This window comes from Prionailurus viverrinus, chromosome D1, assembly GCF_022837055.1.
Source record: "Prionailurus viverrinus isolate Anna chromosome D1, UM_Priviv_1.0, whole genome shotgun sequence".
Taxonomy (NCBI): Eukaryota; Metazoa; Chordata; class Mammalia; order Carnivora; family Felidae; genus Prionailurus; species Prionailurus viverrinus.
This window is the reverse complement of record NC_062570.1, coordinates 15,967,028-15,995,010: the sequence shown is the minus strand read 5'-3', so window position 1 is coordinate 15,995,010 and position 27,983 is coordinate 15,967,028. Positions and strand designations below refer to the sequence as shown.

The window sequence follows — 27,983 nt, the reverse complement described above, 5'->3', positions numbered from 1 at the left end:
GAACCTGGAAGAAAACAGAAAAAGAGGATGATGGGTGGCATGGAGGCGGTGGCTGCCTTGCCTGCCTGTGCCCAGAGCCCTTAGAAAGTGGAGGTGGGTGAGGAGGGTTCAGGAAGAGCTGATCTTTACTCCAACTCCACAAGGTGAGGTGGGCTTGGGGAGCAGGGGCACGGTGGCCAGGACCGGCTCCTGGCCGGCCGCTAGACCACGTGCCTGCGGGCTGGTGTGGTGCGTGCTGTCCTGTTAACCCCCTCGGCACCTGCCAAACTTCAGTGGGTGCCGAGCCAGCGGCTGGGGGCGGCTGAGCGGGCACTCGGAGCTGGAGGGGACGGGCAGGGAACAGACCCAGGCGCACTAGGAAGGAGGCTCCCAAAAGTTTGTGCGGATGGCGTGCACCCAGCCCCAACCCGAGAGGCGGAAAGGTTTGAGGGCATTTAACTTTAAATTAATGCAGGCAGAGGATCTCGGCGCCTGCAGTTCCGCCGTCCTGAGGTTGGGGCTCTGTTTATAAGCGAGGGGTCGGGGGCGGCTCAGGGAAGGTGGTGGGAGAAGCAGCCTCTGGGGGTCGATCCCAGGCTGGTGGGAGAGGAGCTGCGAGGTGGGAGGGCGGGGGCTCCCCGCAGAGCCCCGTGGTCTCTGAGTCTCCGAGTCTCCACCACTGCCAGGGAGCTCAGTTATCTGCAAGGCCAGGCCAGGGCCAGGGCCAGGAGCCGCTTGGGGGGGGCTGTGGGGGAGGAGGGGGAGAGGGGCCTTGGGGCAAGGGCATGGGGGAGCCAGTGCAGGGGCTGGGGGGTGGGGGCAGGGGTGGGGGGGAGTGGGGGGAGGCTCCCTGCCAGGCTCCAGTTACTTAGGAGGAACTCCTCTTAAAATAGCTCCCGAGACCTCATAGGAGTGTCCCTTTCCCCTCCTCCCTTGCCGGGGTCTTGGCCACCTTTCCGAGAACTAGCAGGGGACTGAGCCTCCCATCTGCCTGCCCTGCTAGAAGCTGGGACCACCCCTGGAGTGAGCTCCTTCCCTTGGGAGAGCATTTCCCGGTCACCCGGGGCTGGGGTTCTGCTCCCAGAACTGTTGGGGGCTCCCCCTTTCCCCAGCCACACGCCGACCCTCCCTCCCTCCTATGCTCTCCCTCCTGGCTCCGCTCCAGCTCCCCGAGGGCAGGAACCGATAGGGCACCTGAACTAACTGTTTCAAAGAACCTACGTGACCCCTTCCCAGGAGACAACCTCCTTCCCCCTAAACCGAGGCCCCATCTCCCCCACTCCCTCTCTGCATCCCCTGAAAACTTGCTCTTCAGGGTATTTCTGAGCAGGCTGCCCAGGACCTGAGTGGGCATTAGCCACCAGCAAGGCTCAAGCCTCCAGGGTGCCGCTGGGGGCTTACGTCCAAGACACCATCCCGGCCCTCCAGGGATTTCCAGCAGAAGGAGGGAAAAGAGCCAAGTGCCGAAATCGCGCCCCCCACCCGGGGACTGGGGGCTCTTGAGCGGGGCGAAGGGGGCTAAATCAGGGAGGGTTCCTCAAGGAGACGTTTTTCAAAGGGTCATTCTCTCCCCAGCACACTCAGGAGGACCCTCCAAGCTGGATCAATGGTCTAGGGTTTTGAGAATTGTTCGGGAAAGTGCTCTATAAATGTAGAAATCTCCTAGCCACTAATGCATTTCTCAAGCACTTCTTCTGCCCAAGTGTGGAACCCTCCTGATGTTCTTTAAAGGAAAGCTGGGGGGGCGTGGACAGAGGGAATCACATAGTGGGGGAGGTTCTAATCCTGGCTCTAAGACTCGCTTTGTCTGTGACCTTGGGCTCCACACCCTACCTCTCTGGGCCCGTTTCTTCATCTGTGAAATGTGTGTGTCTCCTTAGAATTCTCTGGGCTGTGAAGAATGATGAGCAGCGAGGCAGCGGGGACGCGGAGGGCACCGGGGACACTGGCCCCTTTTCTGGTCGCCAGGATCTAAAGATATCCAGAGAGCTCTGTCCCCTCTCCTCCCCCTTCTCTGGGCAGGGGTCACTTTCCTTCCCTTTGGCTCACCTCCTCCCTCACCTCAGCCTCCTGTTCTGAGAAACATGACCCCTGCTGTAAAAATAAAGTGGGCAGCTTTGATGCCCGCCCTGCTGCTCTAGTGTCCAGGATCTCCGGTGGGGAGGAGAGGGTGAGGTGAGCCTGGAGATGGGAAGAGACTGAGCATTTTTGGGTCACAGACCCCTTTGAGAATAATACGAACGCAAAGGTACTGTGCGCTCACCCTCTGTCTAGCACTGTGCTAAGCACTTTTTGCATAAAAGAATATCTCATTCAGTCTTCATCGTCAGGTCCACTTCTGACATTTGTAAGGCCCGGAGCAAGTGGACGAATGGAAATTATGTCTATGCCTAAGTAGAAGTTAGAAGTCAAGATGCCAAGGTGTTAAAGTTTATCTGTTATCCTCCGAATGGATTAATTTTCCTTGGCCTTAATTCGAGGACCAGGTCCAAAAAGGATTCCCTGGGCTGCTTCTCGGGTCCTGCAGGGGTGGGGGCTCTCACGTCTGCCTGGCGACGTTCCACCCTGCATGTCAGGTTCTGTCCACTCCCCAGCCCCTGCAGACAGCTGGCCCTTGCCCACTCTCTGGGCCTACGGGTGCATCTGGCAAGGTCAGCTCCTGAGGGGATGCGCCCGGGGACGAGGCTGGCCCCGGGGTTGAGTCATCTGAGCAGGGAATTCTAGGATCCCGGACACCCGGAGCACGGTCTAGAAGAGGAGCTGCGTGGACCACCCTCCTTTCTGACACGCGAACTCCTTTTCCAGTGAGGAGATTAGGGCCACAGGAGGGCCAAGAGCGAGGCCCTGAGGCCCCTCCCGGTGGCTCTGTCTCAGTAGCACTGCTCTTAACCATCCCACGAGGTAACTATCACAAAGTACAGACGAGGCTTCTGCAGGAGATTGCATAACTTGCTCAAGGTCGCGCAGCAGTGTGTGCTGGAGCTGGGATTGGAGTCCCCAGCGCCTAACCCCGGGGCCACCACAACACTGTCACGGCGACACGGAGGAAAGGCAGTGGGCCTCTCTCCTGGAAACACAGAGCATCTTCCCGACAACCTCAAGGAGCCCAGGATCTCTTTAAAGCCCGGCCGGGGACCCCCAGGTTAAGAACGTGGGGGCACTGATGGGGCTGTTGCAGGGCTCAGGCCGTGGCATGGGAGCAGGCTTCCAAATCTGAACCGGTGTCCAGACCTGCAAGGACTGGAGGGTCAGGGAGGCGGACGGGATCTGTGGTGGAGGGAGGGGGTCTGGGTGGCCGGCAAATAGCCCTCCTCGCTTGTCCCTCCAGGTTGGATAAGGCTCCCTCCTCTGCCCTGGCACCTCAGCCCTCTGACCTGGCTGTAACCCCAAGCAGGGAGGCCTGCCCTGGGCTCCTTTACTCCCCACCCCCAAAAGGGAGACTCAGGGAATCCCTTGGAGGAGGGTGACAGAGCAGGTTCCGGGGGGGGGGGGGGGACAGCCTAGGTGGGCAAAATGAGAAGTAGGGTGCAGCGGGCGCACATAGGGAGTGTCTGGCCTGATTCCCCAGCCAGGAGCATCACGATTTCGGGAGAGGTCTGTGGGCGGGGGGGGCGGGGGCGGGGGCCGTTTGCAACTGGAGGCTCTGTTCTCCGGGCCCTGAGCGGCGGGGGCGCGGGCGGCGGGCGGCGGGCCGCAGGCGCGGGGGGTCCGCAGTGGGCCAGCCCGCGCGCGCACTCACCCGCTGCGGCAGTGCCGGCCGCGGACGTTCGAGTGGTCCTTTGGCGGCCCCGGGAGGGGGAGCCGCAGCCCGGCTCGCGTTCCCCAAAGCAGAGCAACACAGCCTTCCAACACCCGAAAGGCTCCACATCTACCCCCACCCCCAACTATCCTCCTAATTGGCAGCTCGGCGCACGGGATGATGCGGGCGGCTGCGGGTGGCCCTGCAGTGCTGAGCCGCAGCCGCCCAGCCCGCGCTGGGGAGGAAGCGGGGTGCCCGGCCCGCTCCCGGGGCTCCCGGCCCGCGAGGCGGGGCAGGGTGCGCAGAGGGCGGGGGCGCCCGGGGTTCCGCGGCGGCCGCCGCCCCTCCTGCGGCTGGAGCGCGTCCAGAGCCGAGGCGCAGCGCCGCTCCCCTCTGCGCCCGGTCGGCGATCCTCCTGCCCGTCCTCCTCCTCCTCCTCCTCCTCCTCCTCCTCCTCCTCCTCCTCTTGCTCCTCCTTCTCCTCCCGGTGCCCTCAGCAGCGGCTCCAGCAGCCGGCCCCTCCTCTCCCTCCCTCCCCCTGCTCTTGCGCTCTCCCCGCTAACTTTCCCGAGCCCCGACCGGCGGCGCAGAGCTCGCGGCGGCTCGGCGGCCCACTGCAGACCGCGGGCCGCGAGCGGCTGTGCCCTGTAGCCCGTCCCCGCGCCCCTGGCGCGCTCCGGAGACCACAGAACGATGCCCGGGGCCAGGGACCGAGGCGCGGCCCCGGCGAGATGGCTGGGCACTGGGCTTTTGGGTAAGGCAGCCCCAGCTTGATCTCTTCTCCTCTTTCTCCACCCTGTTCCCCCAGGGGAGGGGACACTTAGAAGAGAAGTGCGGTGGACCGGGTGGGCTTTGGAGTGCGGCACGGAAGGAGCAGCGCCGCCACCAGTTTCGTGCCGGCCGCCCGGCTCGCGCGGCTGGGCTCTCTGGGGACGGTGCGTGTCCCCCGCCCCAACGGCCGCCAGCCCCGTGATTAGTTCTTTGCTGTCCCTGGCGCCTTCAGCTCCGGGCTTCTGGAGCTGCATCTTGGCGCTGCAGCAGGGGTCTCTCGAGTCCCGAGGTTTAGGCTTGCTGGGGGAGGGTGTCTGTGCCCCGGGCGTAGGGGGGATGCCAGGCGGGCTGCACCTGTGACTGTCGGGATGGTGGTTTCTCCCCCTACCCAGAGCTGTTTGCAACTTGGAGGCTTGATGCCCAGGCATCGGGATGCACCAGTTGGAGGGGGTGGAGGGGGGCTCCCCTTCCTCCTGGCCCTTTTCCCCACTTGTCTCTGCCCTCTATCTCCTCGGTGCCCACTGTCTTTCCCGCAGCCCCACACTAGGGACTGGGGAGGGTTGGAAGGACTTGGAGAACCGTTCAAGCCCCCTTTTAGGAAAGATCTTTTCCTTCTCCTTACAAAGAGATACCACAGGGAGGACCTGTGTAACCTGCTCCCGGGCTCTTCGTTTTGGGATGAGCATGAAGACAGAGGAGACAGATCCAGAGGACCCCGAAGGAAGACAGTATTAATATCTATTAATATACACGTGACAGTTTTGAGTGGCGAACTCCAAGAGATTAGAGAATGGTATCAGTCCCGAATCTAATCCCCTCATAAATCATAGCTGGATTTCAATGTAAGCTGACCCCATCTCTGGCACCTGCCCTTCTTCCTGTTTATATTTGTCAGATTTGGCTTTTGGCGGCTCCCCTCGTCAGGCTAGGTACATGATGTAGGCGTTTGTGCCGGCAACAGGGAGACCGAAGCTTTTAAGGGCGGCCGCTGCTGTGCGTGCAAATGTAAATAAACTGTATGCGGACCTGTGTGGCCACGTGTATGCACGTGGTGCGGAGGAGGGTAGAGTATTTCTTTCACTCAGGAGCCACTGATTTACTTACATCCCTACAGCTGGCAAGAAGACACGGGTGTTGTCTCTCGTCCCTTGGGCGCAGGTTTGTGCTGCTTTCGCAGTGACCCTGATGAGGTTGGCGTCTGCGAGGCCTGAGGCTCCCTCTTCATCGGGTGGGCGCAGGGCCGCTGTGTGCCGGCTCTCCCCACCCCCATCTTGCCTCTGATCAGCCCGGGTGCCCACTGTGGCCACGGCAGGGGTAAGGGGTCCCTGGGGAAGTCAAACTCCTACAGTCATTAAACCAGCCCACTTATCAACACCTCTGCCCTGCCTTCTGCCTGCGGTGGGCAGAGTCCTGGTACTTTGCTCCAGGTGGAAAACGTCCCCTCCCCCCTTCCCCCAAGGACTGTTCGGCTGGGTAGACTTAGGACCACCAGGGTCCCTCCTTGGACCCGGCCCAGGCGGCCGCTACTGAGCCCTCACAGAGGGCATTGCTTTGAGCTTGCGACACAGCCGCTATCTTTGCTCCCAGTCCAGCGGGGGAGATACAGGGGCAATTGGACAGCCAACTTGAGAAGCTCCCTGGCAGCATCGGAGCTGGCAGGAAGTTTGAAAACCGTATCACAGAGTTCCCTTAAGGATGAGGAAGCCAGGGTCCAGAGAGGGAAGGTGACTCACCCAACATGGCCAATTGATGGTCAAGTGGGACAGAATCCAGTTCTCTTGGGCTCTGTCAGCCCAACTTGCCTCCCAGTTGACTAAAGTCTGGTGAGAAGGAAGGTCAGCAGGATTGTGCTCTTGAGCTGAAGAAGGGGCGAGGCCTGTAGGGATAGAGGCTTGGGGGCCCAGACACCTGCAGAGACTGGGCACAAAGCAGTAAGCTCCCCGGGGTCCCTACCCCCCCACACCCCCTCACCCCATGTCAAACTCCGTTTCACTTATTGAGACTACAGATTTCTCATAACCCCACAACATATCCCTCTCTTAAACAGAGAAGCAGTTTCCAAGGTCGTATTGTTGCGGCTGGGGTTTACGTGGGTGCCAGTCCCTTCCTGAGCTTGTAACTGGTAATATGTCTGTCCTGCCCGCCCCTTCCTTGTTCCCCGATTTGCTTAATTGCTGTGATCTGTGTTTAATTATCACTTGTGAGGGTGCTATGTTGCACAACCCTCTTTCCCTTGGTATGTATTTATTAAGGGCTTGTTTAATGAGAACACAATTAAGGAGAAGGTGCTCAGACCCGCTCAGAGAAAAGGAAAGGAAAGGGTGAGGTAAGGAGTTCACGGAGAAGAGGGCGGGAAAGAGGAGGAGTGGAGAGATGCCCTTGGTTTTGAGCTGGACTGGGTGACGGGCTGTTTTTCTGGAGATGCGGGCCATAGGGGTATCCCAAAGCCCTCCCTCCCCCCCCCCCCCACTAGGATCGGTGCGAAAGGTAGGCCCTGGGCACAGGTACTCCCACCTCTTGCTGAGAGTGCAGGGACCTCTGCATAAGCCGCCGGCTGCTTGTGCCCACACACCCATTCCGTGGCTGCAAGGGGGAGGGGGGCAGGCTCGCTGTTGGGACTTGTTGGCAAAGCTGGTTTTGCTGAGCATCCAGTACTCTCTCGGGGGCACACTTCTGTCTCAGCAAAGCTCCTGGGGGTGGGCAGGAAGTAGGCAGGTGGCCTAGGGAGAGGGAGCTGAAATCTTTCCTTTGTCTCTGGGCCCAGGGGCCTTGGTTGGCCCAGCCCTGCCTCCCACGGTCCCCGGGGCCCTGCTCCCCAGGAGGGGTCTTGTCCTGCTGCCTCGGCCCACTTTCTGCTACTCAGCTCTAACTCTGAGCCTGTCTCTGTCTGACTTCCGGGGCCAGGGACCAGAGCGCATCAGCTTCCCTGTTACAGCCAGCCCGCTTCCGCCTCCCATGCTGCCAGGCCAGCCCTTGGAGCTAAACTTAGAGCCCATGCCACCTTGCCCTTCTTTGCTCCCTCCCCTCTGGCGGGGAGTGTGTGTGTGTGTGTGTGTGTGTGTGTGTGTGTGAGTGATTGATCCTTGGATTTGGGGAGAGGTGGCAGACCATTTCCTGCCTTGGCATTTGCCTTGGAATGTTTGATGGTGACCGTAAGATTCCCGCTGGTGTGAATATTTAATGATAACATCTGCATGCGCCAAGGACTTAAAAGAATTGTTTTTAATGTTTATTTATTTTTGAGAGAGAGAGAGAGAGACAGACAAACAGAGCATCAACAGGGGAGGGGCAGAGAGAGAGGGAGACACAGAATTGGAAGCAGGCTCTAGGCTCCGAGCTGTCAGCACAGAGCCCATCCCGGGGCTCGAACTCATACACCGCGAGATCATGACCTGAGTCAAAGTCGGACGCTTCACCCACTGAGCCGCCCAGGCGCCCCTAGGGCTTTTTTCACTTTACTAAAACTTGGGCAGCTCGAGTGACTCCTCAGACAATACCCGCAGCACCCAGATGAGAGTGGAGGGGCCGAAGGCTTCCCAGAAGGGCAAAGGAAGTGGAGGCTCCGAGAGTCGCTGGGTAGTCAGGGCCTTTCAGGGAGCAAAGGCAAAGATTTGGGGCTCAGGGTGGTATTCCACAGGGTGAGACCTTGTTCATCGGCCCCCGAGGCCAGAAAGAGGCCCCCAGTCCCAAATACAGGCACACACTGAAATTCTAAACAGTTGAAATTCTAAGCAACGTCTTCACTCCGGGGAAATGGCCGCACAGACACAATCACCTCCAAGTGGTGATATAGGGCACGAGTACAAACTAGTGTGCGAACGGCCTGGGGACATTTTCGGCTGACACTGGCCATTGACCTAGAGGTCCCCTGGTTGCATCCAGACCTGTGATGGGGGTGAGCCCTGTCCCCCTCCCTCCTTTCAAATATCATCCTCCTCTCCCTGCGAGGTGCCTAGGTCAGAGGGGTGGCCTCACTGAGGCCCTTCTTGGGCTTTGTGAGCTCGTGTTTTGTCTTTATACCAAGCTCAGGAGGTAGGAAAGACAGGCGTCCCTGGTCTGGGGTGTGCATGCGGGCTGTGGCGTCTCTGACTTTATCAAGGTCAGCAGGCAGCGTGGGGCCTGCTTGGCACCTGCTGACCAGTCCGCTCCTGGCTTGGTCATCCTACTGAAGCACTCTTCCGGGGGCCTCTAGTGGACCAACATCTGCCCTCGTTCCCTCCTGTCCCCCCAGTAGAGCATTGCCAATGGGAGAACACGGCAGACAGGCCCCTGGCTTTTCTGTGCACGAGCCTCCCAGGCATAGCGGCCAGGACTTCCAGACCGCTGGGAGGCTGTGCGGTGCAGAGCCCAGGCTTGCCCGCCGTCTCTGATGCCTGAACTTGGGCAGGGCTTTGGACTTTTCCGTGGAAGCCTCTCTGCCTTTCCTTTGTCCCCTCCAGGCTATGCTGGGAATGGCACTGTTTCACTGTGGGAGTCCCGAGTGTATTAGAGTTAAGTCATCCACATAGGCACACGCTAATCAGGCAGAAATATGCATTGTCATGAGCTAGACCTTAAAGAAATAGCCTGTCCTCCGTGCTGGACTCTTCTTTTGCCCTTTTTGGCCTCTCCCTATTTAAAGCAGTCAGAAAGATTCTGCTTTCGATGTGTATTTTTGGTGTTCTTGGATATCCCATTCTGGCGGAGGTTGGGGAGGGGATGTGACCCTTGACTTGAGTTCCCCCCCATCTGCCGCAGGATCCGGGTTCCTGGCCAGAGGTGCCGGTGAGCACTGGAGGCTGGAGCTATGGCTGTCCTTGGAGCTTGGGCACCGAGGGAGGCCTGTGGTTATCAGGAAGCTTCTGAAGGTTTCCCGTCATAGTTCCGCACTCTGTTCCTTGGTTTGGGGGAGCGATGGGGGTCAGAAGCAGAGCTCGGGTTGCCTCCAGAAGGGCTATCTTTTAAAAAAACATTTTTTTTAATGTTTATTTACATCTGAGAGAGAAAGAGAGAGAAAGAGTAGGAGAAGGGCAGAGAGAGAGACAGAATCGGAAGCAGGCTCCAGGCTCCGAGCTGTCAGCACAGAGCCCGGTGCGGGGCTCGAACCCAGGAACCATGAGATCATGACCTGAGCCGAAATCAAGCGTCAGAAGCTTAACCCACCGAGCCCCCCAGGCGCCCCTAGAAATGCAAATTTCTAATTTCCAGTAGGCTCTCTGGACTGAATCAGAAACTCCAGAGGTGGGGCCAAGCCATCTGTAAGTGTCCTCCAGGTGATCCCGATGCTGTCTCAGGTTGGAAAGCCACATTCTAGAACAATTCCTGGCACGTAAGAGCCGATCGAAGAATGAGGGCTAACTTCTCAACACTCAAGGGAACCTTGGCGGGCAAACCCTTCTCTACTAGGATGTGAGAAAGGAGTTTCTTGCTTTGGGGCTTTGGAATGCTGGAAATGTTTCTTGTTGACCGAGAGGCGAGCCACTTAACCTCTCTGTGCTAGTTGTCTCATCTATAATATGGACTTACCATAGCACGTCGCTCACAGGATGGGTATAGATCCGATGTGCCCGGCACATAGTACATGCTCAGTAAGTATCGGCTGTGATCGACACTGGCAGGGGCCATGATGGGTTCCTGGACCATTGCGTGTTCCTTCTGACCTTCGAGGTGAGAGCCCTCCACGTTGCCTTCAGCAGCTGAGGGGACGTGAAGAAGTTGAGTGGAGCCCTGAGTGCAAGAAGCGGGGCCGTTGGCTGTCCTTGGAGCCCTTCGCTGTCATTTAAAAAGCACTGCTTAGGTGCGTCACTACCTCCGGTGAGCAAAGCAAGGGGAAACTGATTAGGGACCATGAAGGAATCACGGTAGACAAAAGAGGTCCTTGCGAGTCAGGATGGGACAAAGAGAGGGCTTGGTGACCCCTAAGACAAGGACTGACCCTGGCTGTCTTGGGAACGACACCCATCTACGGACTGTCTGCAGAGCGGATCTGGGCTGAGGGGGCGGGGGGTCTCAGGCGGCCCAGCCATCACGCCCGGTCAGTGCAGCCAAGTCACTTCCCATGTGGGGCCTTGCTGTCCCGTCTCTAAGACGGGCAGTGAGAGTAACGGATCAGCCTGGGGCCTCTAGCTCGGGCACTCTGGGAACGCCAGGCCGGAGGTCCAAGCAGCTGGGAGGAGCTGCAGTCTGGGAAGAAAAATCAGGGAAACTTCAGGACGGGAGTCAGTGCAGCCACAGGGCTGCTCTCTCCTGCCCGCTAGCTCTTGAGTCAGACCTGGGTTCACGTTTCCAGAACCCCACGAGTTGTACAACTTTGGGCAACACGCTTTGCTTTTCGGAGTCTCACTTTTCCCGTCTGTAAAGTGTAGGATTGCGAATACCCACCTTTTTATTTGTAACGCTTATTTTTATTTTTGAGAGGGTGAGCCTGAGCGAGAGCGGGGGAGGGGCAGAGCGAGAGGGAGACCCAGAATCGCAAGCAGGCTCCAGGTTCCGAGCCCTCAGCTCGGCGCCGGAGGCAGGGGTGGAACCCACAGTGAGATCCTGACCTGAGCCGGAAGTCCGGGCCCCTGAGTGGCTCAGTCTTACAGAAATACCCATCTTCCAGGTGTGAGTTGGGAATGAAATGGGATGACCCACGTGCGGCCTGTAGCAGAGCTCTGGGCCCGGGAAAGGGTCCTTATTCCGGGGATGGCTGGGAACCTGAGTAGGACCCTCTCTGAGACCTCGCTCAGGGCGACCCCAGGTGCCCCTTTCACTTTGGCGCAAGGACAGCTAGGCATCTTATTCTGACGCCCCTCCTCCCGACGCCCCCTATCGCGGGGTCTCCTCAAAGGGCTCTGTGGGACAGGAGGAGGGCCAGGGCCACCAGGTGGGTCCCAGAGGCGAGTGGAGACTGGTGGTTCCCAGGCCCAATGATGTCCTGAGTAGTGGGTGTGAGGTTGGGAGAAAGAGACGGGGGGGGGGGGGGGGGGGGGGGGGGGAGGGAAGGGAGAGGAGGAGGGGCGGTTGGTGCTCCAGGAACGTTCCCAGAAGGAGGGCCGAGAGGGGCTCCGGGGTGTGGGGAACAGTCCAGGCTACTCCGGGCCGAGAGGGGACAGAGGTCCGGCACCCTCCACACCGCCCGTATCCCGTGCATCCCTGTCGTCTGGACTCTGCCTCCAGCGGGGTCTGCCCGCTCCCTTTCTCTCCTACATTCGCCTGACCCGAGCCTCCGAGCCACCCCACCCCCTCTCCCGGTCCCCCGGTCCCCCCTCCCCCCCCCCCCCCCCCCCCGTCGGTCCTGGCCGGGGGGGGGGGGGGGGGGGGGGTGTCGCCTTCCTCCTGTTCTCAGGATCCGGCAGGTGTCCAGGGGCCGTGGGACCCGGCCCGGCAGGCACGGTCCGGCGGGAGGTGGCCCTCAGCCTCTCAGCCCCTGGGGGCCGGTGCGAGGGTCCAGGGCTCAGGACGAAGAGGCCGCTGCGCGGTGTCGGGGACTGGGTTTGCCCATTTTCCCTTCTTCCCCGCGCGGGACCTCGCCTCGTCCCCACCCCCCAATCCGGGAAATGTAACGAGGGGGCCGCGCAGCGTCCCAGGGGCCATTCCCACCGCCAATAGGCCGAGCCCGTCCGGCACCTGCGGGGTGCGGGAATGGCACTTTCAGGGACTGCCCCGCGGGTTAGGGGGCGCCGACTCGCGGCGAGGGCCCCTTTTCCTTGGGTTGGGGTGACCCCTGGTGGTCATTCCGTGTGCCACAGGGGCGGCTCACCGGCCCGGGCCAGGCGGGAGAAGTGAATGAGGGCGGGTGGCTCAGGCAGTGTGAGCTGCGGTGAAGAGGACCGTCCTCCCCAAGTTGACACCGAGGGTGACAGAGACCTCCCTGCCCGGCCAAGCCACTCCTCCCTGCCCGAGTGTCCTCTTCCAGAGCTCCAGGCTGGGGATTCCCGTGGGGTTTTATTAAGGGGGGTGGTGTCTCTCACACAGGTCTCTTCCTGCTCCCCATGTCCCTGTCGCTGGAGGTGTCCGTGGGAAAAGCCACCACCATCTACGCGGTCAACGGCACGGAGATCTTGCTGCCCTGCACGTTCTCCAGCTGCTTTGGCTTCCAGGACCTCTACTTCTGGTGGTCCTACAACAGCAGTGACACATTCAGGATTGTAAGTCGTGGGGGGAGGGGAGGGGACAGCTCAGCTCCCTGTGCCTTACCCCTGCCTCCCGTTCCCCTGGTCTGGTCCCTTCTGGACTGACATCAGCTGCAATGGTCCCCAGAATCCACCTTCTGTCACCCTTGCTCCTAGCATTCTTCCCAGAGCTGTCCGGAAGGATCCGAGTGGGAGGAATGCTTAGACTGTGTTTCCAGAATCGGGGGGATTTGTTGGAATTCTTGGCTAGAGTCCTTGTCTGGTCTGAAGGAATACCTGAAACTTGGATTGCTTGTGTGAAAATAATTTAAAAAACGGGAGAGAGAAAAGACCTCTGGAAGGCTTGGAGAGAGGAAGTGAGAAGAGGCCAAGGGGAGAAAGGCTGGGGAGCTGTACCTGAAGGGAGGGAAGAGGAAGCCCTCCAGGAGTATCTGGCAGGGCTGTGGGCGGGGGGTGGGGTGGATCAGTCAGCAGGGGCTTAGGGAGGAGTCACCGCGTGGTCCGGTAGGGGTCCCCAGGTGTAAGGGAGGAAGCCACAAGAGACCAACTCTGGATGTAATTAAGCGCCGAACTCAGAGGCTGTTGATGGACGGTGCCGTAGGATTGGGACTGATCCAGGTCTTGACGGACGGCCAGAATTCAGATGGACAGGGGACAAGGTGTGTCAGCGAAGGCCGGGGTGGGGGGTGTTGACAGAGGGAAATGAGTGTGGGATTCGCCGGAGTCATTATGTAAAAGGCTTTTAAGAAGAAAGCAGTAAAAACTGTGCGGCGCTCCAGGGAGACCTTAATGACAGAAAATGGGTTTAGCGTGAAGCAAGCAAAATTCAGGTTAGACAGGCAGAGTCATCGATATTGGGAGGAAACCAAGTGGGGGCAGCATCTCTGGCGGCAGGCTCTTTCTGGACCTGGGCAGGGAGGCGCCTAAGGGATGGGCTGGAAGTGATGCCGTGACTTCTGAGGACTCTGATTCTTTCTCGGCCATCTCTTCCCCACCTCCTTCCCCCTATAGATCATAGATGGGACAGTGAAGAATGAGAAGTCTGACCCCAAGGTGAAGTCAAAAGACGATGACCGCATCACTCTCGAGGGCTCCACTAAGGAGAAGATGAACAACATTTCCATTCTGCTGAGGAACCTAGAATTCAGCGACACGGGCAAATACACCTGTCATGTGAGGAACCCCAAGGAGAAAAATATTCATCACCAGGCCACCATCACCCTCCAAGTCGTCGATAAACGTAAGCAGTGGGGGCTGGGACAAGGGATACCCCACTCAGCGTTACGGTGAAATGGCAGAATGCACCCCACTGGTGTTTTCTTTTGTTTTATGCTCTCGAGAGTTACTGGAGTCACATTCTGGAAGCTCAAACAACTGAGCAGGAAGACTGAATTCTGCTGCTGAATAGCTCGTGATATACATTTCGCTCCTCTGAGCCGGTTTTCCTCATCTGTAAAATCTGCATTCTCCTAGGGTACCCGTGAGAAGTAGAGACGCGAGCTAGGAGTGTTTTGTGGCGGGGAAGTTCTTGGGGTGTGCCGATTATTATTTTTTTTTTTTTAATTTTTTTTTTTCAACGTTTATTTATTTTTGGGACAGAGAGAGACAGAGCATGAACAGGGGAGGGGCAGAGAGAGGGAGACACAGGATCGGAAACAGGCTCCAGGCTCTGAGCCATCAGCCCAGAGCCCGACGCGGGGCTCGAACTCCCAGACCGCGAGATCGTGACCTGGCTGAAGTCGGACGCTTAACCGACTGCGCCACCCAGGCGCCCCAAGGGGTGTGCCGATTATTACCGCTCTCGTGGATTCCCTTAGCAACTGTTGGTCGCATGCCAGGTATGCGACCAAAAGGGCTACGACTGATCCACAGTGTTCTTCCTTGAGGAATTTAGAGTTCAGGGTAGGACAGAAGACAGGTGAGCAGAGAACTGAAGTAGGGGTGGAGCGTGGAGAGGCACAGGCAACTGAGATTGATAAGAACGGTTGCTCCCCTCTGGAGCTTAAACCCCAGTTGGGGGTTGCCGTCTGGCACGGATGGAAGGATTGGGGGTGAAGAAGTCGGTGATGAGGAGCCAGGTGGTCACATGACTCCAGGCGCTAGAGGTGGTTAGAGAAGGGGCTGGAGGTGTCAGGCTGGGCTTCGTGGATGGGGCGTCTGCCAGGCTAAGGAGGCACAGAAGCAGAGAAAAAAAAGGGAGGGAAGCGGATCGAGGATCCTGCTTGTGCTGCATTTCTTGTGTTCCTGGGGGTTCACTGCCCTCCTGGATGATGTGGGGCCTGGAGAGAGAGATGCCCATGGGTTCACTGTTGGCCGTGTCAGGGGCAGAGCCGGCGGCCGTCCAGGCAGCTCGCCATGAGCTTGGAGCCATCTGGGTCAACGCTGTGTAGAGCATCACCTCTTCTACTATGTTTGGATGTGATCCCACTTTGTGCGCAGCCTTTCCATGAGGGAAGAGGAGAGGCAGGGAAGCCACATTTATGGAGCATTTCTGGGTGCCAGACCCTGAGTTAGGCGCTGTGTCTTACCTTCGCCCCTTTGATCCTCACACGTCCCTTTGAAGGGATTTTTTCTCCATTTTTATAGACTCCTTCATTCATCTATTCAGCAGATAGTTATCGAGTACCTACCGTGTGGTAGACGTTGTTCTAGGTGCCGAAGATACAGCATGACAAGGTAGACAAAGTTCCGCCCTTCTGGAGATGTCCTTCCAGTCGGGGGAGACATATAGTAAACAAAATAAAGAAGCAAATGATGTCGTCGAAGAGAACATAGCTGGTGTTGTGAAGAAAAAGCAAAATGGGGGAGGAAAGAGGGGAAGGCCGCACCAAAAAGGCGACAGAGAAGAAGGACATTTGAGGAAGCAATGGCGATATCTTTGGGAAGATAGTCTAGGCAGAGGGAACAGCAAGGGCAAAGGCCCTGAGGCAGATACTTGAACATCAAAGAGAGCACTGCGGCTGGGAAGAAAAACAAAAAAAGAGAGAGAGGCCACTGTGGCTGGAGCAGAGCAAATAGAAATGAGTCGGATTAAGCCATATTGTGTGGGGCCTTGCACGCCTGAGGGAGACGGGAGCCACTAAAGAGCTCTGAGCAGAAGAGTTAACCTGGAACAAGCTCTCTGCAGGGCCAAGAATAGATGATGAAGTAAGGAGTCTGGTTAAGAGGCTCCTGCAAACATCCAGGCCAGGATGTCTTGGGCCAGTGTGGCACCGAGAGGTCAGATTCTGGGATTTTTAAGTTAGGGCCATCAGGATTCTCAGGTGAATGGGATGTGGGGTTTGGAGAAGGGAGGGGTCAAGGATGACTGCAAGCATTTTGGCCAAAACGACCGGAAGGGTGGAATTTTCTCGACGGAGGTCGGGGTACAGGGAGTGGAGGGGGTTCCGGAAGTCAGGAGTTCAGATGAGGCAACCGAGGTAGAAGGGTTAGTGACCAGCTCCAGTTACCAGCTCGCTAGTGACTGTTGAAATCCTGTAGTTAAAATCCGGACGACCTGACCCTGAAGACTTCCTGGCACAGAGAAGTTGTTGTTAGAGGGAGACGCTTCATCTTTCCCGCACGGACAAACGAGGCCCAGAAAGAAGCAATGACATTCGATGTGGCAATTTGGGGGTCAAAAGCCGCTGTGGCCCCGCGTCTGGACTGTTCCAGAACGGTGTGTGTGTCTGTGAGAGGGTGTGTGCACGGAGGGGGCCGGGGGAGGGCCCCCTTCATGTTGTGCCTTAGCCCGGTGGGCGCCATGTTCCAGCTTCTACTTCCCACCGCAAGGCCCGGGGAGGGCCGCGGACCCGGGGTTGGAGGGCTGTAGCCGCCGGGCTGCCATAATGCCAGGCTCGAGGTGGCTCCTGCTCCCCTCACCCACCCCCTCCTCTCTCTGCTCTGGCCGTGCAGTGGAAGAAGTGGACAACACAGTGACCCTCATCATCTTGAGCGTCGTGGGCGGGGTCATCGGACTCCTCATCTGCATTTTGTTGCTCAAGAAATTCATCGCCTTCGTCATCAAGAAGACTCAGGAGAAAAAGTGAGTTGGCTCCTGTCCCCGCCACGGGCCCACCACCCCGTCCCGTCTTCTCTCGTGGGTGTGCCCGGCGTTGTCTCATCCCTCTGCCATCTGCCCCCGTCCGCCTGCATCCTTCCACGTGTCCCCTCACCCCGTCCCCGCTTCCCACTCCTGCCCCTCCTTCGCATCCCTGCGCCTCTCCTCCCGCCTCCCAGCGCCTCTGCCTCTCCCTCCTGGAGGAATTTATTGAGTTCCCGGAGTACACGGATACAACCTGCCTGCTCTCTCTCCTCTAGCTGTCTTCCCGTCCGTCCCGTTAGCTCCTTTCCTTCCACGTGCACCTCCCCAGCCTAAGCCTTACCAGAGGACTGACGACGCCTGCTTTGTCGAATCACAGAAAATGCGAGATTCCGTGTACAGAAACTCTAAAGTGGGAAGACCCTAATTCTGAAAGTTCACACGGGGGAGACTAAAATCTAAGAAGGCCGATAGGGCCTTGCCGGAAACCCCAGGGCGAGCTCAGGTTTAAGGCCGGTGGGAAGGGAGAGAGGGTACGAGCCCAGCCCCGGGGCCCGGAATTGCCAGAACTGTGTCGGGCTCCTGAACGGCAGGAGGAGAATGTGAAAAAGGCATTTGGAACGTGGGGCTCGAACCCATGAACCGAGAGGTCATGACCTGAGCTGAAGTTGGATGCTTAACGGTCTGAGCCACCCAGGCGCCCCAGAACTGCTCTGCTTCTCTTCCCGTCATTCCGCTTTGTTGAGAAGAGGGAGTTAGGCTGGAAAGGGCAGAAACTGTACTGGTGAGAAGGGAGGGAAGCGGAAGGCAGGGGGGGCATTAAGGGAAGAGCGCTGGGGGTAGAGAGCGGGAGGCTGGGGGTATCACCTCCAGCGCTGGCTGGGATGAAGAAATCTTGGATTGTCTCCCTGCATCATGACCAGGGTTCTGGAGAGTTTGGAGAGGGACCAGGAGCATGGAGTTGGACCACATTTTGTTTTTAATAACCAGTTTTGCTGTTGACGGTTGGCAAAATTGGAGAACGGACCGTTCAGCATATTTAAGAGCACTTAGAAAAGAAAACAGTGGTTCTCGGGAACCACCAGGGGTTCCTCAAGGACAAGGCAGACCAAATGTTTTCTTGCTAGGGCGCTGATAAATCGAGAGGTTGCTGCAGATGATAACACTTCACCCAGAGGTGCAGTAGAATGCTCCAGGGGTTCAGGAGAGGGTGGAACGCCAGGGAAGGATTTCTGGCCAAAGGGACATTTGTGATAGGCCTTGCAAGATGGGTATAATTTAAGCCCTGGGGAGGGTCAGGAGAAGGGTGTTCCAGAACTGCTGAGAGCAGAAGAGGACAGTCTGGGAGGAGGGATGTGTCTGAAGAACAAGGCATTTTGTTTGTTGGGAGAGCGGGGCGTGTGGTCGGGGCGGGAAGGAGAGAAAAAGCCTGCAGAGGGGGCTGCGGGGAGACCCCTGGGGACCTGGGAGTCCGGGTTGAGATCGGTTTTCCTTCTGGCTGCATTGGAGCCTGTGAGAGCTCTCAGGGCCTGGCATGATCAGAGGGCTTTGGAAGAATGGGTCTGGCCTCGGTGAGCACATGGACTGGGAGGGAGGGGAGGCTGGAGGTGGGATTCAGACCCCGGGGAAGCCTGCAAGGGGTCCTGTGAGTGCAGGAAAGCCTGCATTAACAGCAGAGATGGGGTGGCTTCCGGAGCAGAAGGGAGATGCATGCGGGACAGCATCTTGGGATCAATTCTGGGCTTCTCCTCAAAGGCGCTGTTCCCTTTGCCTGGAATGTCTCCTCCCTTTTTCCTGCTCATCTTTGTTGGACTCAACTTCTGCGACATGTCCAAAGAGCCCTCCCCGATCCCTAGGAGGAGGCTTCCTCGGGGAATCCCTCCTTGGCACACCCTTCACCCTATCATTGTGTTGGGGTCATGTGTTTAATGTCACATTCTCTGGAAGACTGCAAATTTTCTGAGAGCAGGCACTCAGCGCCTGCTAGTCTGACACAGTGCTGGGTACCGAGTAGCTTTTCAGTAAAGAAATCTGGAGTGCTTGGGAGTACAATTAGGTAGATTGTGGTTGTCTGGGTTGGCCATAGGTATAGGGATAGGTAGGTAGGCAGGCAGGTAGACAGACAGGTAGACAGACAGACGGATAGACAGACAGGTAGACAGCTAGATCCATCTGCATAGGGGTCTTTAGTGGTATGCCACTGGGCCCTGCTTATTCATTGTTACTAGGATTGGAGTGACACCAAGAATATCAAATTTCCGGGAACCGAGTGACTATTAGAGAACAGAATTGGGATCTAGGAGGAGCTCGAGAGGCTGCAGCTCTGGAGTAAATTTTGCAAGACAAAACCGACGAGGACAAAATAGCAAGTCCTTCCCGAAGGCCTCGAAGCCGGCTGCACAAGTCCGGGGTGAGGAGAAGATAGTCTGTGGCCACAGCAGCCATGAAAAAGCCTCGGAAGCTTTCACAAGCAGAGAGCTCGGAGTGATGTAGCGGTCAGGGCTTCTCTGGAGAGCCGTAGGCAGCCTGGGTACGGGCATCGAGGTGGGGCATTCTTTTCTTTTTTTTAAATGTTTGTTTCTTTTTGAGAAAGAGAGAGAGACAGAGCACGAGCAGGGGAGGGGCAGAGAGAGAGAGGGAGACACGGAATCCGAAGCAGGCTCCGGGTGCTGAGCTGTCGGCACGGAGCCCGACAGGGGGCTCGAACTCACGAACCGTGCGATCGTGACCTGAGCTGAAGTCGGACGCTTAACTGACTGAGCCATCCAGGCCCCCCCCCCACCCCTTTTATTTTTTAATTGTTTTGAGGTGGGACATTCTTACCCTGGAACATGGCCAGTTCTGGGCAGGCAGGGTGGTGGTGCTCTTGGGGATGTCTTCCCGTGTAACCATCTCTCCTTCCTCCTGCCGTCTCCCCATCCCGCCATACTCTGTCCACACCTGCCGCCCTCGATGCCCTGCTCTGTCTCTCCCCCTCTTCCGTGAGTGTTCCTCCACCTCTGCTCACAGCCGGCTCAGGGAGCCTTGAAGGGCCCGCCGGGGGCCTGGGGAGGAGCTCTTTGTCCTTAACGTACTGCCCGCTGGCCTGGACCCTTCCCCTGGGCTGGCCCAGCCTGGGAATTAACCTGGCTTGGCTTCCCCGGAGCCCTGGCCCCTGGGAACAGCGCCTGGTACTCTTTCTTGCCTTTTGCCACGTTGGGGCGACTAGGTGACGGTGAGCCTTACCGGGTCCTGCCCACGTGGCAGGCACTGTTCCAGGTGCTCGCTGATGCCTTGTGGCACCCCCACGAAGAAGGTGTCATCGTTACGTCCATTTTATAGATGAGGAAACTGAGGCCCAGAGAGGTTAGATGACCTGACCTCTCGCCACCTTGGCCCTCCAGAAGGCCAGAGAGAGGGCCTGGGGCGGGTTGTGGGGCCCACCGCTTCTCTCCAGAGCTGACCCCTTACTCCTGCTCCTGTCCTCACCACCTCACCAGTGCCCTCTCCTGCTCTCTCCCTCTCCAGGAAAGAGTGCCTCATGAGTTCCTCAGGGAATGATAACACAGAGAATGGGTTACCTGGCTCTAAGGCAGAAGAGAAAGCACCAACCAAAGTGTGAGCCCTTGCTGGGGGCCGAGCAGCCGCCGGGGGCCTCACTTTCTGATGATGGAACTGATGCTTGAGCCGTGTCCGTGAACCCACGTGCCTGAGACACCTGCTGCTTGGCTCCAGCTGTAGTCTTTCTGGGGAGAAACTGGGGTCCTGGCCAGCCTGCCTGCCCCCTCCCAGCCGGGGCTCCTCAGGGATGAGGGCCGGCCAGGGGAGGGGGCCTGTGGAAAGTTCAGGAAAGGAAAGGAGGGCTCGGTGGTGTGGAAGGTGGGTCCCCCGACGCCTGGATACATGCGGTCTTCTTCAGTCTCCCCACCCTGTATGAGCAACACCTTGGTTTTCCTCCAGATTTCTCTTTAAGAGAGGCTTGGGGGGCGATCAGTGAGGGCTGCCCCGGTAGCCGGACCCAAGTGAACAATAACGTGGAGATCTAGCCCTTTCTGCGGTGGCTGTGGCCTACAGGCCTCTGTTCAGGGTCGGGGGTGGGAGCCTGCTGGCATGGGGGGGGGGGTGGCTACCGCGAGTGGCTTTGATGGACACCTGACCCACCAGGTCCCTCTGGGGAGGCGCTTCCTCCCCTCCACAGGGTGTCCCACAGCCCCTGCCCCATCTCCACCCCCCAGACCCCCCGCCCCCCACTGCTGGTTGGAGTCTGTGAACCTTCCGAACTGGGGCTGACCATCTTGGTCTTGGAGGGGGGGTCCCGGCCTTCCTGGAGCACTGGGGGTGCTACTGAAGCCTTTCCTAGCATTTCTTCTCGGGGAACCAGCACTGCGGACGTGGGCGAGCCGGCGTCCAGGGCCCCTCGGCCACTGGGATGCCCACCCCGGCCCCACCAGTGCTGGCTGCCCCTTCTCCTCGGCATGGCGGGACCATGGCCGCCCCTGGGAACTCCCGAGCTTGGCTCCCCTCTGCTCCTCTTTCCCTGATGCGGCAGGTGGCATCATCTTGCTTGAGGTGTTGCACTCTCAGACCCTCCCTTCCCGTGGGCTCACTCCCCCACCCGTGCCCGTGCCCGTCCATCACACCTTCTCCCCTGGCCCCGGGTTGTTCACCTCCAACCTCGGGTCAAGGCTCGCTTTCACCTCAGGGATCCTCTCGCTTTGGAAGAGAGGGCCCTTGGGTGTCCTGGCTGCTTCCCGTTCAGCTGTGCCACCCTCCCCCCTCGCCCCCCGAGGGTGGGGGAGGAGCAGGGAGAGAGTTCTCGCAGTCTTCTCTGCTTTTCTAAGAACTGGTTTGCACATCCCTGTGTGTGGGGCTGGACTGTGCCTTAGCTCCTCATGTCCTGGCTCATCCCCTCTGTCCCCTCTCCAGCCTGGACGTGATGGTCAACTCCGGTGTAGTGCTGCTTCCTCCCAAGACCACGCTGGGGACCAGGGAGCTGAGGGGGCCCACCAGTGGCCCCTTGGACAGTGATGGGATCATGGAACTGTCAGGGTCCCTGACAGGGAATTCAGCGGTGGTGTCCCCGTGGGGCGGGAGGAGGGGTGAAGAGAGCCGTGTGCGGTTAGGGGAGGCCTCCACAATCTGTTCCCGTTCGCCCCCTCTCTGGCGCTCTGTCCTCTGGACCTGGGAGGGATAGGAAGGGAGTAGCCCCCTTCCCCAGGGGCTAGGGGGCTGCCACCGGATTCTCCCTATCCAAAAGCGGCCGCGGGCTTCCCCCAGGGTGGAGGTGGGGGGCGCTGAATAACAGGTGCCTGGCTGTGACCCGTGGCCCTCACCCCACCTGACGGGTTTACAGGGTCCCACTCTGATCTGCCTCTAGGGCTCCCGTCCTTGGCCCCCCAGAACTCTAGGCTCGGGCTCAGATTTTTGCGGCTTTGCGAACACACAGCCTGCCAGCCTTTTGGAAAACTTCTTGTGGCCACCTTCGTGAAAGCTGCTTGCTTCTCCTTCCCGGTTTCAACGTTTGAACGAGCTGAATCCGAATCGGTTGGGCTCCTCTTACTCTCTTCAGAGGAGGCCAGGGTTTCCAGAGCAGGGGGGCGGTGGGGGGAGAGCATCATCTTGTCCGCTCCGGGGTCTACTGCTGACTGATAGGTGGTCACGCATCTGCTCTGGGCTCCGCTTTTCCCGTCTATAAAGTGGGTGTAATAATACTTACCTACCTCCCAGGACTGTTGTGAGGCTCGACGGGTTTTTGTTTAAAAAAGTCTCTTTGGCTTTGGAAAGGGATCTAGGAGGCCAGGCCTTATCATTGGAGGAGTCGTTCCAAGTCTGTCCTGTCCTCACCTCTGTGCCCCTTCCCCACGAGACAGACACAGACCCACATCGATGCACACGCACGCACGCACTTTCTCTTTCTCACCCACTCTCGCTCTCTTCCCCCTCCTCCCCCTTGGAATTATTTTAGTCTCTGCAGTATTAGAAACCTTGGCTCTGATGCTTGAAGCTTCTTATCCACGGCTTCTGTTCGGGAGTTTTCAATAGAGGGGGTAGAATGGGGTACAGGGAGGGCCCTGGCAGTGATTCCCCCCCCGAGGGGGACACTTTGGGTTGCCCCGGTGCCTGGGGGCACCACGGGCATTGAGCGAGTGGGGACTAAGAATGCTCAGCTTTGTCCCCGCAACAGAGAATGTTCTGCCCCAGCGCTGGGAGGGCACCCGGGAGGCACACTGGCATGGGTTTGCCATAGAATGTAGACGGGCAAAGCCACGTTCCCAGGCCGTCCGTCAGTGCGCGCAGATCCCAGAGGGTGATGCGCAGGGGCTGGTGAGGGTGTCTCCAGGGCTCTTGGGCTAGAGAGAGCCATTCACAGCGTTAGGGTTGGGAGCCCTGGAGGCACGCAGCTGTGCCCACAATAAAGTCCGCGAGACCCAACACGAGAGTCTCTTCCAATTCCCCATCCTTGGCCTCAAACGAGGACGTCAGCATTCTAGGCCTTGCGTCTCTCCCTGGGCCGGAATTGAGCAAAAGGCCGCCAGAATGAACCTGTAAGGCTAGAGTGGTCTGGGAGAGGGGCCGACGGAGCGCTCCGGGGGCTTTTCCCTCCTGGCTGGCTGACCAGAGCTGGGGTGTGAAGGGAGGGGTGTGAAAGCGTGCTCCCGAGATGGTGGCAGGTGAGGATGTGCCCGTGGAGTTGGGGGGGGGGGAGGGGCTGTGCACGGAAGCACGGTTGTGTAGGAGGCGTGTGTGAAGGCTGAGTGTGCCTGAGATGGGGGGAGACTCGGCACATTTGGGGAGTCATCTTTCCTGGCCTGGGCTATAGCTGTTGGGCCACCTGGAGGCCGAGAGAGGATAAGAGACAGAGGGGAAGAGCAGCCATGCTTCTGGGCCCCATTACCCCATGACTCCCTCCCACGGTCGCAGGCAGCTGCCATGAGTGCTGGGAGTGGGGGGATGGGGTGGGTGGGGAGGGCAAGGAGGAGAACTTCTCGAGAAAATCCTACAGCTTGCTTCACCTTACTCTGTCCCGGGTTGGAGTCCCTCCCCTCCCACCTGATATTCAGAGCTTTTGACTATCTTATGCATGGTTTATTCCTCTGGCTTGGATGACAATACCCATAGTCAACTCTTTAAATATAACTATAGACCAAAACAGTGCCGCGATGGGTCCGGGAGGCCTCTGGTCCGTGGGTGCCTCTGGGAGGCACGGATATGCACGCCCCCAGCCATGACTTGTGTTCAAGCACAGAACGATGGATGCAATCAACTCTCTTGCCTTTATACCACGTTTGGCATTGTAGAACTTTATTTCGCTTTGCCTTGGATGAAATAAAAATTATGTTTAATAGAAACGGCTCGGGGCTTCCATTTTTGGCTTTTGGGGAGTTGGGTTCCGGTTTTATTACCTGCCAGCTGTAATGGGGACAGGTTCCTTTACCTCCCGAGCCCCGGTCTCCTGGTCTGAAATGTTACCTGCCCTGGTATGATCATACGTGGAAAATGTCTAAGAACGTGGGGCACGTTCTTTCACAGGGAAGTTGGAAAGCTGGCCCTTTAACACTGGAATCACTGCCAGGGCCCTCCCTGTACTGATGACCTTGGTGATGATTCTGGTCGGGCTTTGCTTGGCTGGTCCCTCCAGCTGGCTGTTCCAGGGGACAGGCTCTCTGGCGGTGGAGAGGAAGGGAGCTGTGGCTTATACCTCTGCCCATGCACATTCCATATTGTTGGTCTTGAACTATCCTGAACATGGATGGATTACCCAGGCGTTCCTGACTTCAGAAGAGTTTCTGCTGGGCATAAGGCCAGGCTGGGAAGGAATTGGGGGTCGTGTGTGTGTGTGTTTGGACCCAACGGAGTAGAGTCTGCTATGACTCCGTACTTTTTTTTTCTCACACCTGAAACCCTTTTATCAGCAGATCTCATCAGCTCTATGTTCAGAATACATCCTGAACTCAGTTGCCTGTCACCACAGCCATCTGTGCAATCCGGGACCAGGCCACCGTTGCCTCTCACCTGCATCACTACAGTACCTTCCTCACCGCTCTTCCTCCTTCCGCCCTTGCTTGTCCTCGATCTGCCCTCTCGAGCGGTCCTTTCGGCACAAATTGAGATAATGTCATCTGTGCTTCCGGACAAGATCGAGACTCGGGGACCCTGTACCTTTGGACCTCAAACGGCTGCAACACTGGAAAGAGTTTATGATATGGTGGTTTTCAGAGGCAGGACGACAGACAAACAGGCGAGGTGGCCCTACTATTTATTGGCCAAGCTTACAGCCTGGAGAGGATTTCCAGGCTGCAATGCAGGGAGGGCAATTTCGGCCAAGCCCGGTGTTTCTCTGAGTTGATGAGAGGCGCTGAGAAACTGGAAGGTGAAGGCGATTAGGATTCACAGGGCCGGGTACCCGCCCCCGGTCCTCTTGAGTCCTCAGCTGATACTCATGGTGGGGTGTGGGAGCAGACCACGTGAAGCCAGGGCAAGAACCACCAGAAAGGCAGGGGGGTGAGGACCCTGGGGCTGACGGGGCAGCCTTTCATCTTGGGGTGATCTCGCCCCACTACTGAGGCAGTACCTTTCCATACCCTTCCCATCTCCCATGAATTACAAAGTTTTCCCATGCCAGTTGGTGGCAATGTTTCTATTCTGGGCCGGTGTGAGCTCCAGATCATTCTCGCCACCCCTCTCCGGTGGGTCTTTCTCAGTCCCAGGTGATATCCTCACACACGCGGCCCCCCTTAGAAGCCAAAGACCCCCAGGGGACCCTCTGTGGGTCTCCAGAGTTCTCGCCGGGAAGCTCTCTCTGCTCCAGGACTTTCCGAGGTGAGCCCTACCTGCTTCCTACCCCCATCTCCTTGACTCCTGGAGGTTGCCAGGCTGTGCCCGGGCCCCCCTCCTGTACCGTAGGGTGCACCTCTCTCAGGGCTCACTGTCCTGTGTTGCCTCGTGTCCCACGTCTGAAAGCCGTTCTGTGTATCACTTCCCCAGCTTTTGAGTCGTTTCAGAGTGGAGAGTGAATTTACTCCCCGTCTTTGTCAGAAGAAATTTGTGAAAGGTTATGGGCGTGTAAAAACCTGTACGCAAATGTTTGTAGAAGCTTTATTTGTGATCGCCCAAAGTGGGAACAACGCCAGTGTTCCTCAGCTGGTGAACGGGTGGACAAACCATCGTACGTCCGTATGTGGCGTGCTCGTCAGCAATAAAGAGTTCCGTGTGCCAGTGTGGAAGAATCTCTAATGCGTTATGCTAAGTGAAAGACTTCAGCCTCAAGAAAGCGCCTACTGTCTTGTTCTAGTTCTACGCCATCCTGGGAGAAGCAAAACTGTGGGGACAGAAACAGATTAGATGGGTGTGGGGAAGGCTGTAAATAGCAAGAGAGTCTTTTGGGGGGTGAAGGGGCTAGGATCGCTTGTTTGTACACAGTTGTCAAAATTGGCAGGCCTCTAGACTAACAAGGATGAATTCTATCGTACGTAAAGGACGTCTGAAAAAAACCCACAAAAAATGAGATCTTCTTTTGCTCAGAACTTTCTGGTATATTTTACCCCTCACAACTGCCTAGAAGGCTTTATTGTTCTGCCCCTGTTGCCTCTTTGATATCTTTTTCCAATACTCTCCTTCTGCTGACTCATAGCCTCATCGTGCCTCAAACATCAGGTCCTCTTGTCTCAGGGCCTTTGCACATGCTGTTCCTCTGCTGGAACGCTCTTCCCCCACATACCCACAGGAGTCATTCTCTTGTTTCAATCAGGTCTCTGCTCAAATGTCCTCTCCTTAGAGATTTCTCTGGCCATCGTATCTATAGTCATACCTCCCACCAGCTCAGACACTTGCTCCTTAACCCGTTTGATTTTACTTCAAAGCATTTATCTCTAGGAGGCCTATGTTTGTTTACTTGTTTATTACTAGTATCTTCTCTAACTAGGATGTGAATTCCATGGGAGCAAGAGCTATGTCCATTCTCTGGGGGAAATCTAGATTCCTCCCCCTGCCCTTTCCTCGAAGGGATGGGATCTGCAGAGAGGCCTGCGGTCTCTAATGACGTGTCTTATCTGTTCAGAGGGAAGGCAGCCCTTTGAGGCCAGAATGGACTGTGAGGTCTGTTGTTCGAGCCCTTGACGTTGCAAGGCAGAGCATCTGGACATGGCTTTGAGGTGGGCCATGGGAGGGGCAGGGGTCCTGGGCCCTGGCTTCTTAAAGTACGGTCTGGGGACCCATAGCATGAGCATCACCAGTCCGCTTGTTAGAAAGGATTTCAGGCCCCACCTCAAATCCACTGAAGCAGAATTTGCTTCGTAACAAGTTTCCCAGGTGACTCGCGCACACATTTGAGAAGTACTAGTTGAAACTACAGGTGTGGGTCCCTGGCCCAAACCTGTCTCTCACCCTGGGCACTGCCTTTCCAGAGGCTTAGAAAAGCGGGGGGGGGGGGGGGGGTGGTGGTGGTGGTGGTTGTGCCTGGGTGGCTCGGTCGGTTAAGCGTCCGACTTCGGCTCAGGTCATGATCTCGCGGTTCGTGAGTTCGAGCCCCGCGTCGGGCTCTGGGCTGACAGCTCAGAGCCTGGAGCCTGTTTCCGATTCTGTGTCTCCCTCTCTCTGCCCCTCCCCTGTTCATGCTCTGTCTCTCTCTGTCTCAAAAATAAATAAACGTTAAAAAAAAATTAAAAGCGGGGGGGTTTGTCCTGCCCAGTGTTCTCTTCTCCTTTGGCCCTAAACGGTAAGCGCGGAGGCCTCTGGGAGCAAGCTGGAGAGACCTCGACCCTGTGGGGTAATGACGAAGGCAAATATGGATCGAATCCCTAGGGTCCCAAGTGCCCTTCCTACAGCATATTGAAGTGTCCTTGTATTCCTGGAAGGCGAGTATAATTATGTCCATTTTACCCGTGATAGAAGCCAAGCACTGAGACGTTAAAAAGAAAAACAAAAGCAAAAAAACAAACACCCTTCCCGAAGATGTAACTCTTGTGTAGCAGAACTGGAATTTAAAGCCAGTGTATGTTGTGGAACAAGCAAACAGCCATTTACAGAAATCTGTGAATAGTAACGACGTGATCGTCACTGACCTACACTGAGCCCCTGCTGGACCAGGGGCTTCTCTGAGTACCTTACACGGATCTGGTTATTTAACTCCGATGGCGAAACCCTACGAGGGGAGCACCAGTGTTACTGGCCCCATCTTACAGATGAGGAAATGGAAACCCAGAGAGGCTCAGTATTAGTACAGAGTCTGGAAAGATACGCATCCAACTGAGGTCAGTGGCTGCCTCTGAGGAGGGGGGTCGGGGATTGAAGGGGGAACTTTTTCTCTCTACTTGAACCCTTCAGCCTTATTTAGAACTGGGTAATCCGTTCACAACACGCGCACACGCACGGAGTTTTGGGTGGCGGTGTGCCTGCCTCT

General features: G+C 57.5%; 1 protein-coding gene across 3 annotated transcripts; it reads left to right on the top strand.

The window, feature by feature from the left end:
• Positions 1 to 17: 17 nt before the first annotated feature.
• On the top strand, positions 18 to 23,934 carry SCN4B (sodium voltage-gated channel beta subunit 4). 3 transcript variants are annotated; one of them, XM_047878097.1, is made up of 5 exons: positions 18 to 143; positions 12,428 to 12,600; positions 13,597 to 13,825; positions 16,480 to 16,609; positions 20,114 to 23,934. In XM_047878097.1, exons 2-5 carry the CDS (start codon positions 12,445 to 12,447, stop codon positions 20,205 to 20,207), a joined length of 609 nt encoding a protein of 202 aa, XP_047734053.1. In that variant the 5' UTR covers positions 18 to 143; positions 12,428 to 12,444; the 3' UTR covers positions 20,208 to 23,934. The 3 variants fall into 3 exon arrangements, with proteins under 3 accessions (XP_047734053.1, XP_047734052.1, XP_047734054.1); XM_047878096.1 differs by lacking the exon at positions 18 to 143 and adding an exon at positions 4,293 to 4,472; XM_047878098.1 differs by lacking the exon at positions 18 to 143 and adding an exon at positions 11,495 to 11,567.
• Positions 23,935 to 27,983: the final 4,049 nt, after the last annotated feature.

What these genes read in the sequence shown, in the direction of transcription:
- SCN4B (XM_047878096.1), top strand. Translation starts at nt 4,412, where the DNA reads ATGCCCGGGGCCAGGGACCGAGGCGCGGCCCCGGCGAGATGGCTGGGC. An exon ending in GCAGTGACACATTCAGGATT is followed by an intron (nt 12,601 to 13,596) that starts GTAAGTCGTGGG and finishes TTCCCCCTATAG; the next exon opens with ATCATAGATGGGACAGTGAA. An exon ending in CCTCCAAGTCGTCGATAAAC is followed by an intron (nt 13,826 to 16,479) that starts GTAAGCAGTGGG and finishes CTGGCCGTGCAG; the next exon opens with TGGAAGAAGTGGACAACACA.